Below are 15,059 nucleotides of genomic sequence, written 5' to 3' on the forward strand. Positions count from 1 at the left end.
GATTGTTTTTTATATAACAATTTTTGTTCTCAAATTTGTATCTTTCTGATCCATTGTGAAAAAATTGCATTTTTATAGTTTGAAGGTTGAGAAATAGGCCTATAACTTTTCTTGTTTTAGTTAGAACTGAAAATGTCTCTAGTTCTTGCTTTTGACCTTCAAAATCGTAATAGAAGCATACTCTCCATATTGGAATAGGCACACTTGTGCCTTTTTTGTTTGTTTTATGGTATTTTCTAGTCACGTGCTAAAAATAAAAATATAAAAAAGAATAAGATACATCAGGACGTTAGCTTTTCAAGTTCACTAATATTACCATGATCTGATGAGCATATGAGAAGAAACGTTCTGAGGAAGATGGACTGCTCATTTATTTCAATCTGCAAAGTATATTTTTATACGGGATTTGTAGTTAAAAAACGAGAACCCTAGAAGAGTTTTTTGTTGTCGCTCAAAACAGAAAAGTTATAAGCTTGTGTCTTAGCTTTTCAAAAAGTATAAAAACACTGGAGTTTTTTTTAGGTTGGAGTAGAGAGATATAGACCTAAGAATATAGATTGTTCTATAATATATATATATATATATATGTGATTTTTTTATATTTTCTATAATTTTTTATTAAATATATATGATTTTTTTTTATATATGCAATTTTTTTCCTAAACATGTGATTTTCTCCTATGGTAATTTTCATCTATATGCAATTTTCTCTTATACATGTGATGCTTCATCTAAGTCAATCAGTTTTGAGATAGTGTCAAACTTAACATCTCTCAAAGAATTATACTAGATAATATCAGGGGCGTAGCTAGGATTCATGCGAGGGGGGGGGGGGGGGGCAAATAGGGGTGTAGAAAAAAAAATTGTGTGATAGTCGAGGATTCGGGAGCAACGCCCCCCCGAAAAAAAAATTGAGATAAAATAAAAAATGGCTATAATTATTAATAAAAATCTATTTCATATGGACAAATCAAACTATTTACTGCAGTCAGAGCTGGGCTAAAAAATGGATAAAAATCTATTTCATATGGAATCAAGGTTGGGCTAGGACTAGGCTTTAAAAAAAAAAAAACCCAGTCTTACCCCCTCTAGCTACGCCTTTGCTAGATATTAGTGACAAAGCGGAGATTCAGTATGGACCCGCTAAAAAAATCACCATCACTTATTTAAGAAAATAATGCACAAATATGCATTAACAAAAATACAAATGCAACATCTTAATAAGCTTATGTTGACACCAAAAGTTTTAAGTAATAAAATCATTTGTGCAGCAATTTATGCATAGATATCATATATATTATGAATATGAGAAATTTCAACTAAGCCTAACAACATAAATTAACTGCTATATGATGCTTTTGAATAAAAACACAAAACAAGGGTAAAAAAGTGCTTTATAAAGCCATACTTGTAAAGTGATATCCAACGCTAAACTTTCTTCTAAAAGGCAAACTTATGAAGATAACAAAAGATATGCTTGTTATTTTAACATTTAGATAAAAAAGTGAATCAAATAGTGTCATGACAAAAAATCAGGATCCCTGCTTACTCTAAGCGCTTCATTTAACCATGCTTCGAATGTCGCCCAATCCTTTTAATGATGTTAGTATTTTGAGTGCAAAACCATGAAAATCGCATTTTGACACGTTAGTTTTCATATTTCCAGTTCTTATATTCTAGTGACTCTGTATATAGTTAGTTAGTGTTTGATATTGTCAAAGGCACAAAACTATTGAGCTGAAATTATATGTTTAAGCTTTATCAACTCAATATGACCACATAGTAAACAAGTTGACAACTGGGATGAGAACAAGCAAGGCTAAAAGATTGAACTCACAAGCACTCACACGCACACACCAAGGGAACACAATTTTAACGTGGTTCGATTAGGATGACCTACGCCCACGATACGATACCTTTATCTCTCTAGCTCAATCATAGTGATATAGAGGCCCTTTTATTTATAGCAGAGCTCATACATCAGAGCTCAACCAGTTGCCTTCTAGATGACTCTGGTTGATGCTTCTAATGGAAGAAATCTTGTTAATTACATTTTATTAGCAATAGGACTCTTATGATCTTGGTTTGCCATGTGATAAATGGCTTCCTTGGAGGATTCCTTATTGAGTTTGCCGCTAATAGAGACTTATTGAATGGATCTGGTCTCTTTGATCATCAAATCCAATTTGGATTGGATGAAGCATTGTAGAACTGGTTCATCTGTCTCGACATCCCTCTCGCAAGTGCAATGGCCTGGGCATGACATTGAGCTTAGATCTAAGAATATTGAACCGAGAGACAGCGAGAGGCTTGGTGATAATATTCACGAGTTGATCACCGATGAAGACAGGTTGAACAAAGAGAACACTCGCAACAACCCTGTCCCGAACAAAATAAACGCCGAGTTCAATGTGTTTACTATGAGTGTGTAATGTGGGATGCACGACTAGGTACATGGCAGAGACATCAGTAGATGAAAGGTGATATGAGAAGAGGATGACCAAGTTCGAGAAACAGGAACTCGAGCCATAAACATTCAACAACCACATTGGCAATGAATTTGTATTTTACCTCAATACTGAAGTCGGTAACAACATGTTGCTTCTTAGAACTCCATGAAATTAAATTGTAACTAGGGTAGGCAATATACGTAGAGGTTGATTTTCGATTATCAGTGGACTCAGCCCAATCAACATCGACATAAATGAATAATCGATTATAGGAACTATGACTAATTTGTAGACAAGGCTGAATGGTATATTTAAGGTACCGAAGAATACACTTGACGGTAGACCAATGGTCAGTGGTAGAAGCATGCATATACTGGCAAACACGATTCATCTGAAATGACAAATCTGAGCATTAAAGGGTGACATATTGGAGCATGCCAACAACACTGAAGTACATGGTCAGATTCTCTCAAGAGGCATCCAAAAAAAAAAGTAAAAGGTGAGTAGAAGACACCATGTGAGTGTATATAGTATTGGTGTCTAGCATGTTGGTCCTCATAAGGAGATCAAATATGTAAAAGATGTAGGCTATTGGAAGTACAAACGGCTCTCATGACCAAAAAACAATGTAAATCACCCAAGTCTTTCAAAGTGAACTAACAACCCAAATAATTGACGAATGAATGGACAACATTTGGGGAGCTATTTGTAACAATAATAGCATCCTCATAAACCAAAACAAATGAGTAAAGTCTTCATTGAGTAAGAATAAATAAGGATGGATTGGTACGAGACTCATAGAACCCATGATCCAAAAGGCAATGACTAAGTTTCTGAACTAGGTGCGAGGAGCTTGTTGCATGTCATATATTGTAACGCCCCGAAATTTTAACCCAATTTTGAGGATTTTTTTTTAAACAGCGGAAACAACAAATATTATGAGGTTAAGCATTCAGGCACATTACAGTGGAGAGCAAGCCAAATCATTTATTTTATTTCATTATCAAATGAATAATAACATTAGAGTTTTATGACATATTTTAATAATTAAAAAGAAAACTAAAATATCCCAAGAACAATAAATTCAAAGTCTCAATCGAAGCCTTATCCCGCAATCGCTCCTAAACTGTATTCTTCACATTCACCTGAAAATGATAAATTTATAGGAATTAGACTACAACTGTTTAAGTAGGAATTTCTGTATTTTTTCTTGCAGGTATATCATGTGTCAAGTATGTGATGTGGGTGTCATGTGTGATTTTCAGTATATAGAAGAATAAATAAAGCTCTATGCTACGAAAGTCAATAATTTATCAGAAGCTAACTAGCAAGTCACATCATTAACAAAATTTAAATATCACAGACACAAATTTCGTTGCATGCTAAAATTAAATATTCACATGTAACAAGTAACTGTTTATGTATAAAATTATAAATCTATTAGTACCTACTCAGATGTGATACTTAAGATGATCTAATTCAAATGTTTTATCTTTAATTATCCTGCGGGTATACGCAAGCCGAATCATCCCTAATAGAAGAGAACATTCGGGGGTTTATTATTCATGAATGTTTTATTAACCCGAACGTTTTAACTGAAACTGTAAATCCTAAGGGAGCGGTCAGTGACCAAAAGAACCTCTCAAAGGCCAAAACCAAACAGGATGCATCCCTAACTTCTGCAAAAAAATAAAGAGCTACCACCTAGGACACATTGGTAATCCGGGTCCCTCAAACTCCGAGGACTGGAGACCAACGAGTGACTTTAGCTCAAAACAGTAAAACACATGTCTCTTAAGTTTTGTACCACCTACCCTTTCTAAGGTAAGCCCAAATCTGAGTGGGTTAATCTTTTCATTTATTTAAATTACCCAAAGTACAAGGGCATTTCCCCAAACTACCTCCTACTATCATAGTAGCAGGTTCCCAACCTTAGTCCTTTTACCAAGGCATACACATCCCAATTTTTTTCTATATTGATTGCACAAACCCACTTAGAGCGCTCTGGTGCCTTTAAACCAGTCAAACACACAAGCCCTAGTACCTTTAAACCAATCAGGCATAAATATTAAGTTTAAGTTTCATATTTGTATAAGGTCCACAAATTTGAGAGATCCACTCGAAATTCTCAAGCACCAAACTTGGTATTTTCATGGCCATGTTAACCCAAAACTTTAGCCATTCAATTATGCAGACCTACTCAGCTATTGTCATACGAAATGTTGATCCATGGTAAAATGTACAGTCTCAAATTTTATTCAGCAATATTTTGAGACACAGTAAGTATTTACAGATCATCCTGTGATTAGCATATAAGGACTCTTAAAAGCAACCCAATGGAAATTCATAGAATCTGATTGCATCCCAACCCCCAACACTAAATAGATAAATCTTGCTTTCGCACAATGGACATCTCACATGCCCTTTTACAAGTAAAACAAAAGTGTTTGGTGTTCCTACTTACAGGAGTTAACATTCAAGAATTTTTTGAAGGTCCAAGATATTAACACACAGAGCTTAGTCCCTCTATTATAATGACTCAGATGAAGGTTTGTACATACAGGGGTACCTTGTCAGTTCAGACCCATCAGTAAAAAGGAAAACACCCCTTTAAAACTATTAAATCAAATGTATGTTAAAATCTAAAAAGGAATTAATATAATTTCCTAACCAAAGTACTTTGCAGAATTCATAAATTAAATTATAACTTTATTTAGTATTTCCCAATCCAAACTTTCATCATGTACTCACTACAAATTCATAACAGGTGACATGCTAACCCGAAGTGCATAACTTAATGCACAGGTCAGTGTATTTTGCTAGGTTGAGCTAAGCACATCAGATTTTGAATGGGCTCTAGGGTACATCCCATGCACGTACCACGATTGGAGATCTGCTAGTATTTCTAAAGACCAAAATGCAAGCAGAGTGGAATAAACCATATAACAAAGCAAGCATACATTCTAATTATATTCACATTATGTGTATTCAAAAATCAAAATTACTTCAGAATATCCCCCTGGTCATTTCAAATCTAATTGGGCATGCCTATCGTAAAGAAATCAATGTATACAGGAACATGGAAGAACGAAATAAGTTTGGAATCTGGCAAATACCCAAAGTCTATCCTAAACCAAAAAAAAAATTCTAATTTCATGGGTATTTGCATCCCACCGTGTCCTACCAATTCAGATTAGGCAAGTAGGTGGTTCAATACTAACTTCCTAAAACAACAATATCAATTTCCTAATCGATAACACCTATATGCCAAACCAATGTCCTGCACTGGCCAAAGGTTTGGCACATGTAGACGAACTGGGTAACACTAAAGCACATTTGAGACAGGCACAATGGAGAAAACATAGTAAAGCCTACAACAGGAAAAAATTTACTGACCCCCCTACCCTTTATCAGAAATCCAAGGTCCCCACTCCAAGCAAGAATCTGTAACCCAAACCCCTCTCTATATTAAAAATCTGAAACCCCCAAATCATGGATTTGGGGTTTTTGGTTTAGGGTTTGACAACACCCTTCATTAGTATAACAATTTGAAGAACAAAAAAAAAAAACTTCTTCCGATTTGGGGTTCTTGGACTCCCCCACACATACGTGCACACTCAATCACCCGAAAGCAAAGGTACATAATCCTACCTTGACCGGTGTTTGGACTGCTATTGTTGCGAGAAGGAGGTCGCCGGCGGCGGTGGTCCTTTTGTCGCACACGAAACGAGAGGAAGATGGGAGGCAGATGGAAGATGGAGGTATCGAGGGAAGGAGAGAAGAGGAGAGTGGGAAGAAGAAGATTCAGGGACCCCTTCTTATAGGAAGGTTGCCCAAAAAGGAAGGAACCCTCCCCCGACGGCTACACAGTGCTCCATCTCCCCTTTGCATCGCTATGGACTCCCGCTAGGGTTCTGAAAGTACCCTAGAAGGTTTTATCGAGCAACCCTCTTATCGGGCTTTCCCCTTTTTTTTCGTTTCATGGGGCGCGGCTCGGGTCCAAGACCCGGGATCCGGACTCGGTCTGGATCCGCGACGGGTTACCAAAATGGGTCTGCAGGTCGGATTCAAATGGATCCACACGTTAAATTCCATTTATGTGATATATTATATTATATTATATTTATATGATATTCTATATGGATCCATATATGGATCTTGGATCCTAGATCCAAATTTAAAAAAAAATGCCTGTTCATTTTCAGATAAATTTTGGTAATTAAATACAAAAATCGAGGTTATTACATATATGGCTTTGTGCAACTGACACACATAATCCGAATGATGAGGGTCTTGAAACCCAGGAGGCTAAGTCTTGAAAATAGTTTTATGCAAGTCACCATTGAGAAAGACATTATTGATATTTAACTATCGGATTGGCCAATGATGACTGACGACAATGGCAAGGACAACACAAATGGTTGAAGACTTAATGACAGGATTGAACGTCTCAAAGAAATCAACGCCATCAGCATGATGAAAATCTTTAGTAACAAGACAGACCTTATAACGCTCAAGAGTATGGGTGGGCATCATGTCAAACCAGGCCTGTTTAGATCATGGGTCACTGAGCTTTATGTGCGGCCTTGCCCAACCCGTTTACTAATGGATCGAGTTTTGGCCTGGTTTTTAACAGGCTTGGGCTTGAAGAGCAGCCCATGGCCCGACCCATTGGCCCAACAGGCTGAGTCTGGCCCGAACTGACCCAAATCTACTTACAAATAGTAATAATTAACAAGTTATCATCTTCTCATGCACCTAATTAATTATCTTTATAGTTTTCATAAAATTAATGTAACTATTTACCTAAATAATAATAGTTACTAAGTTATTATGCAATAATTAATTTTTAAATTTGTTTATCATTAAAATATTAATAAATAACTCTAACCCATTGGACCAACCCACATATATAATGGGTCGGGTTTCGGCCCGAGCCTAAAACCTTGGCCCAAACCCGTTCCGTTACCCACCCTTACTCAAGAGATCCATGAACATGATGCTTGATCTAGTAGACCCATTTACACCCAACAACATTATGAGCCGGATGTAGAGGAATTATGAGAGTCCAAGTCTTATTATGAGCCAAGGTCTAGAGTTTGGCATGCATGGCATGTTGCCACTGAAGATCACAAGAGACTTGTTTATAGGTGGTGGGTTTAGGGTTCATAGAGAGCTTAAGAAGAAGGGCATTAGGTAGGGAGTGAGCTATGGCGACAAATAACCTCATTTTAAAAGTGTCATCTTGGGCACGGGTGAGCATGCATGTGATGTGTCTGTTGAATAGGTGGGTAGAAGAGGAAGGAGGTATATTTTGGTTACACTACAACAAAGTAGTAGATTAGCGACGACCACATTCCGTCGCTAATTCGTCGCTACGCCTGTTAGCGACGACGAGGCGACAGTATGCTTACGTCGCGAATTTTTCGACTCTAACTGGCGACGGAATAAATTCGTCGCCAGATCCGTCGCTAAGTGCGACGGACTAACGAGCGTTGTATTCCGTTGCCAATCCGTCGGTACTAAACAACGACCACGGCTTGGCGACGGATTTACGTCTGTCGCTAGGCCGTCTCTAGATTTATATGAATAGTGACGGATGGTTCCGTCGCTAATCCATCGCAAACACGAAAAAAAATAAAAAAAAATATTTGAAAATTAAATACCGAGAACGATACAATTTATATTTCCTATACAATTTATATTTCCTGTAAATAAAAAACAAACCACAAAAAAAATTCCATATAAAAAGAATCTACAACAATTAATCGTTCCACCTTAAAATTAACAAGTTTAATTATTTACAATTCAACAATTACAATTAGGAAACATAAAAAAATAGAACTTTTTCAACACAGTTCTCTAATCATCGCCAAGATTTTGTGCGTCTTCTTGTTCATTGCCTTTATCTGTCCCTTCAGCTCCGCTACACTGATTATCGCTAGCAGCCTACACAAGAAAAGAACAGTCAGTATTGATAAACAAAATATAATGAAATAAATTACACACTATATGTGATTCTATCATGTGCTCATGTGTGTTCTAAGGCAATAAAAAAACTCTATATGTGATTGTATCATGCTCATATGTGCTCTAAGGCAGGCAAAAAGTTATATATGTGATTTTATCATGCTCATATGTGTGCTAAGGCAGTCAAAAAATTGAAAATGTGATTATAGCATGTTCATATGTGTTCTAAGGCAGCTAGAAAAACTCTATATGTGATTCTACCATGCTCAGATGTGCTTTAAGACAGGCAAAAAGCTATATATGTGATTCGATCATGCTCGTATGTGTGCTAAGGTAGTCAAAAAATTGAATATGTGATTATAGCATGCTCATATGTGCTCTAAGGCAGGCAAAGCAAAAAAATTTATATGTGATTCTATCATAAATGATATATGTTCTAAGGCAGTAAAAAAACTCTATATGTGATTCTATCATGCTCATATGTGTGCTAAGGCAGTCAAAAAACTGAATATGTGATTATAACATGCTCATATGTGTTCTTAGGCAGTCAAAAAACTGAATATGTGATTATAGCATGCTCATATGTGTTCTAAGGCAGTCAAAAAAACTTTATATGTGATTCTATTATGCTCATATGTGTTCTTAGGCAGTCAAAAAACTGAATATGTGATTATAGCATGCTCATATGTGCTCTAAGGCAGACAAAAAAATTTATATGTGCTTATAGCATGCTCATATGTGCTTTAAGGCAATAAAAAAACTCTATATGTTATTATAGCATGCTCATATGTACTCTAAGGCAATAAAAAAACTCTATGTATGATTCTATCATGCTCATATGTGATAAATTAAATAACATGTGATACGCTTGCATCACTTACTCACCATGGGTATTTACCCGATTTGCATTGTTTTTGTCCCTTACTTACCACAAGTGGCTGAGCACGAGCAGGTTCCGTTGAAAAATCTGCACAAAAAAAATGTTGTTTTAAAATGAAGTCATCAAGAAAAAAAACCGAAGCAAATAAAAACATCTTGCATAGGGCCTGAGAAGCCTAGTACCTAATGACCTACCGAAACCGTAGGGGGTCGACCCCCTGTAGGAACACAGGGGGTCGACCCACTGCCGGAACATAGGGGGTTAACCCCCTGCCGGAATAGCAGGGGGTCGACCCCCTGCCAAAAACCCCAGGGGGTCGACCCGCTGTCGGAAATCATTTTCGGCAGCGGGTCGACCCCCTACAGGACACGACAGGGGGTCAACCCTCTGCCGGGGTCGACCCCCCTGCCGTACACGGCAGGTGGTCGACCCCGTGTCGGACATGGCAGAGGGTCGACCCGCTGTCGAAAATGACAGGGGTCAACCCTCTGTCGGGGTCGACCCCCTACCGGACACGACAAGGGGTCGACCCCCTGCCGGAACCGTAGGGGGTCGACCCCTTGTCGGGGTCGAACCCCTGCCGGAACCGTAGGGGGTCGACCCCATGACGGGGTCGAGCGCCTGCCGGGGTCGATCCTCTACCGGGGTCGACCCCCTGCCGGACATGATAAGGGGTTGACCCCCTGCCGGGGTTGACCCCCGGCCGGACAGGACAAGGGGTCTACCCCCTACTGGACACGGCAAGGGGTCGACCCCCTGCCAAAACCGCAGGGGGTCGACCCCTTGCCGGGGTCGACCCCTTGCGGGAGTCGACCCCTTGCCGGGGTCGACCCCTTGAGGGAGTCGACCCTCTACCGGGGTCGACCCCTTGCGGGGGTCGACCCCCTGCCGGAACCGTAGGGGGTCGACCCCTTGCCGGGGTCGAGCGCCTGTCGGGGTCGACCCTCTACCGGGGTCGACCCCCTGCCGGACATGATAAGGGGTTGACCCCCTGTCGGGGTTGACCCCCGGCCGGACACGGTAGGGGGTCGACCCCCTGCCGAGGTCGAGCGCCTGGCGGAGTCGACCTCTGCCGGAAAACGCAGGGGGTCGATCTCATTCCATTTAACGGTGGGGCCCAGAAATACCTGCGCTTCCTCCTGGCGGCGGCGGCGGAAGGTTGACGGAGATCGACTTTCGGTGAACGGTGGGGGCCGACAGAGAGGTCGACGGGAAGGAAGAGGGCGGCAGGAGAGAGAGGGCGGGAGTGAGAGCAGCAAAAGAAGAAAGGAAAAAGAGGACTGGGATTAGGGGTTATGCGACATTTAGCGATGGCTTAGCGACGGATTACTTCCGTCGCTAAGCCATCGTAATTCAAAACACGAAAAAGGCGACATTAAATATTCCGTCGCCCAGGCCGTCGCTAAATAGCGACGGAATATAATCCGTCGCAATTCCATCGCTAAATGCCGTATTTATTACGGCAAAATATTCTCTCGCAAAAGCCGTCGCTACTTAGCGACGGATTTTGCGAGAGAAAATAATCTCTCGCTATTTTCGTAAAATTCTCCAATTATAGCGACAGATGCATTTCTCTCGTGAATCCGTCGCTAAGTCACAACGGAATAATATCGTCGCTAAATTCCGTCGCTAATCAACTGTTTTTTTGTAGTGTTAGAGACCAAGAGGAGCTTGTGAGAACAGGTGGGTTTGGGTATGCATATCCCAAGGAACCCGGGGAATGGACGATCAAACTAGGTGGGGGAGGTCTGATGGGAGAGCTTAGTACTGTAGGGACAATGGGAAGGAGAGGTGGACAAGGTATGACCATTGTTGTTGCGTCCAGTGGTCTAGGAGGACACATGTTAGACACAATTGTTGTCTGGAGAGGAAATTGGCCTTCATAGAAGACAATATGATGAGAAATAAGAGTTTTGTTTGATGTAGGATCTAGGCATATATATCCGTGGTGAGTAGCATTGTACCTTAGGAAAACATAGAGTTTGTAAGAGCTTATGGGACTTATAAGGCCGACGGTTAGGATAACAAGTACAACCAAAACTTTTAAGAAAGGTAATATCAAGTTAATTTTAAAAGAGTCACAAGAGGAGTTTTGTGGCCTAGGCTAGGAGTAGGTAGTGGGATGATGAGGTAGACAACCTTATGAAAGGCATAAGTCAAAAAAATGTGTGGGAACACCTGAGTGAGTCTTAAGGGAAACCAGTTTTAGCAATGTTTCTGTGTTTCCTATCAACAATTTCATTTTGCTCATGCGTTTGGGGACATGACACACGATGGTAGCACTGACTGAGATATGGGTTCAGGGTTGTGAACTCACCACCGCCATCCGATTGAAAAAACTTTATTTTCTTACATGCAGTGGTTTCAGCTAATGATTTGAACTTTCAAAAGGCCTTATAAACATCATATTTGTAATATAGCAGATAAATTCATGTGTATTTCGAGAAACCGTCAACAAAAACACATAATAAGTTAATAACAGGTCATTATTTTTATGAGACAAGAGTGGTCCCAGACATTAAAAAATATAAGCTCAAGAGGTCGAGTCACATGATTATTAGTGGAGTCAGCAAAGGGCAACTTATGTGACTTACCTGTTTGACAAGCAAGACAAATATGCATCAAACCTCTATTAGTAAATGGCAAACCAATGTGTTTAATTACAGTTCTAACAATAAGAAAATAAGGGTGGCTAAGTTGATTGTGTTGGTGATCCAAGAGGCACGTTCTCCAATGTTGGCCTCTTTATTGCACTCTCCAAAGTTTATAGAATACAATCTATCTTTTACTTATGCCTCCTGTCATTTCCTAGCAACAAAAATCAAGGTGAAACTAAAAATGTACTCCATTGTCCTGTGTAAATCTACGAACTTAAAGCAATCATTTAGTAATCTCAGGAACAGGCGTGGGATACTTTTCAACAAAAATCTAGACGATTTCAAATTAAAAGAACTATTTCCTGCATGAAGGATGCACAAACCTTTGCCATGATAATCATTATGCAAACTCAATGCATTAGGATTTGGAAACACATGATGAGATTTACGGGAGTCGGGTACCACGATTCACCATTCTGCCTGAATCAAAATTTGCTGAATAGCAGTGAGGGGGCCGGGATTACTTTCAACCTGATTATGACTGTATAAACTGCACGTTTTGGCCGAGTGACCAGTTTTATCACACATTTGACAAACTTGCTGCCCATAAGACTGATCTGAGTTTTGAAAACCACTCCAGACATTGGTTTGTTGGTAACCACGACCTGAGTTTTGATTTGTTTAAAGTGTCTTGAATCAAAACGACCTCTGTTCCTACGTCTTGAGCAGTTGTTTCTAAAAACACCTTGGTTACCATGACCATTATTGCAGTAATTATTATTACACTGAACAAAATTTGCCTCGAGAAGGCTAGCTTTTTCCTAATTGTCAAGAAGTTGTGCTTCATGCGCCAACAATAGATGATGCAGTTAGCTCATTGAAATAAGCAATGATAAAGGGCAGTTTGAATGCAAATTTGTTCAGATAGTGTGCGACTTTTGAGCAAAGTTTGGACTTCAGGTTAACCCTACTAAATCGTTGATTCTTCCCTTTAGGCTTAATAATCAGAGGATTCAGTTTTTCCAGCAACCTACCAATTGGGAGATTGGTACTATTCCCATTCGGTACCTTGGTGTACCTATCTTCAGAGGTAAACTTTCATTTTCTCTTATTGGATAAATTTCAATCTGCACTATCATCTCAATGGATCTTTCAGTGGGTTTTTTTCGCCATTTCCATCTTGTCTTTCAAGAGGGTGAGGTGCAGATCAGTGGCAGATCCAGGATTTTGCTTAAAGGGGGCAATTTTTTTTTATAATAAAAAAAAATATAAAGCAGGAAATTATGCGTAGATTACATTCATGCATGTCTGCATGATAACATAAACATGACTTCAAGAGAAATCATCAATGACATTAATTGCGAGAAATGTGTTATTCACGTACAATGAGACTATTTAGTTAAAGGAGGTTCACACATTTTTAGGTTACATTCTCACACATGATTTGTAAAGGTTGTACTATATTTATGAACTTACGTTGGTTGTATTTAGTTGAAGGAAGTTCACACATTTTCAATGACATTTTAAAAAATAATTTGCAATGATCGTACCATATTTGCTAAAGAGAAAATATGTTTTACAAAAGTTAAAACTCAAAGATTTTGGATGTGAAAATGATTTTGGCAAATTATGAAGCACTTCCGAGAACGCACCATTTTTTAAGGACATGATCAATGCCCCATGTTAGATGCTTAACCATTAAAAACAAACTACTTTGAACTGTGGGTATGAATGTTAGACGGTGCGTAGCTCTATTGCCTTCTGCACCTTTAAATCTCATTCAAACCCTTGCAATGCTTAACACTGATTCACAATATTATAAACAAACCTCTTACTATTGCAAGCCATCATCTGCCACTCTAAAATAATAAGAATAGGGCTGATTTTTTTTATATAGTCAAGCTGGGGTTAGGCATTTCAAAACTTTCTGGGGGTAAATTTTTTTTATAATAAAATAAAATATAAAGGATGGCAATATAATTTTTTATAATAAAAAATTTCAAAACCTTAAGAGGGGCTCGAGCCCCCTCCTCACCCCCTGGATCCGCCCTTGGTGCACACACTTATCCACATGGAGCAATTACACGTGGTATAGGTTGGGCTAAGATGACAAACCACGTTCCCGTCAATTTTGGATATGTATTAGTTTCCATTTTCCTTTGTACCTGGTCGGGGACTGCCTAACCCCAGCTTGCTTATATTAAAAAAAAACAGGTTTTATTCTCCAACTTATTTAGACTAATGCATTTACCTCTTCCCCCGTAGGACGAATATTATTTGGACACCAGGAGCATTAGTTTTGCTTACGATGATGGGCCATTATTTTTTGGGATTATGAATTTAGAAGTTAAAACTACAGTTTATTTTAGGTACGACATATAATTTGTTTTGCAGTGGAGTTAATGATAATTTGCTGTGCACACGGACACTGCTGATTTGTTAGGGAGAGCAACTTGTAAATGTCAATCAAGTTGATGGGATGACATGACTTTGAAACCTATGAATGGCGTTTGTTGCCACAAGGTCCATGTGGGTGTATCTCTGGTGGGGCACTAGGGACCCAAGGGCAGCCAACGTGCAGCCCGTGACGGACGTTTTTTTACCTTGGCAAACAAATCATAATTTGCATTTTTATACGTCTGTAGGCGTATCGTACCATTTAGAATTTAGATTAAAATTTCACTTTATGAAAAAAATGTGAATAACAAAAAGCAAGAGACATTCTCATCTTTGACCAGCACTGTATTGCTGCAACATTGGCAACTTGCCGTACAAAACATATCAACATTTAGGACCCACAATCCGATTGGTCCCTTGACACCAACAAGCATTGAAAGAGTGTACCCGATCAAACCCATGACGAAAGCACGAGATGGAATGCAGTTCACCCAAGCCAAGCCATTCACGAGCACCAAAAATAGCAATCCCCAAGATTTAGGGTGATATCAGCCAGAGCTAAGCTAGAGTCACCTAGCTCCTTAGGCATTGATCCAACCAGATTTTTTAGCCTCAGCTCCTTCTTTATCTGGATGTTCCAGGCTAACTGTGACCAATAATGGGGTGCTTTCTCTGATCTTGGTCTAGAGAAACAATGCGAATAAACAAGTCAGAGAGAGAGAGAGAGAGAGAGAGAGAGAGAGAGAGAGAGAGAGAGAGAGAGAG

General features: G+C 39.3%; 1 protein-coding gene across 1 annotated transcript in view; it reads right to left on the minus strand.

Annotated features, from left to right (window-relative positions):
- Positions 1-14,799: 14,799 nt before the first annotated feature.
- The window catches only part of LOC149817445 (UDP-xylose transporter 1-like), a 43,461-nt gene continuing 43,201 nt past the window's right edge, over positions 14,800-15,059 (minus strand). Inside the window, exon 9 of the mRNA XM_089985376.1 lies at positions 14,800-14,922. Coding sequence (XP_089841502.1) covers positions 14,800-14,922 — 123 coding nt within the window. The remainder of the gene's footprint in view (positions 14,923-15,059) is intronic.

Source organism: Nuphar pumila, chromosome 13 (genome assembly GCF_984573655.1).
Source record: "Nuphar pumila chromosome 13, dmNupPumi1.hap1.1, whole genome shotgun sequence".
Lineage (NCBI taxonomy): Eukaryota > Viridiplantae > Streptophyta > Magnoliopsida > Nymphaeales > Nymphaeaceae > Nuphar > Nuphar pumila.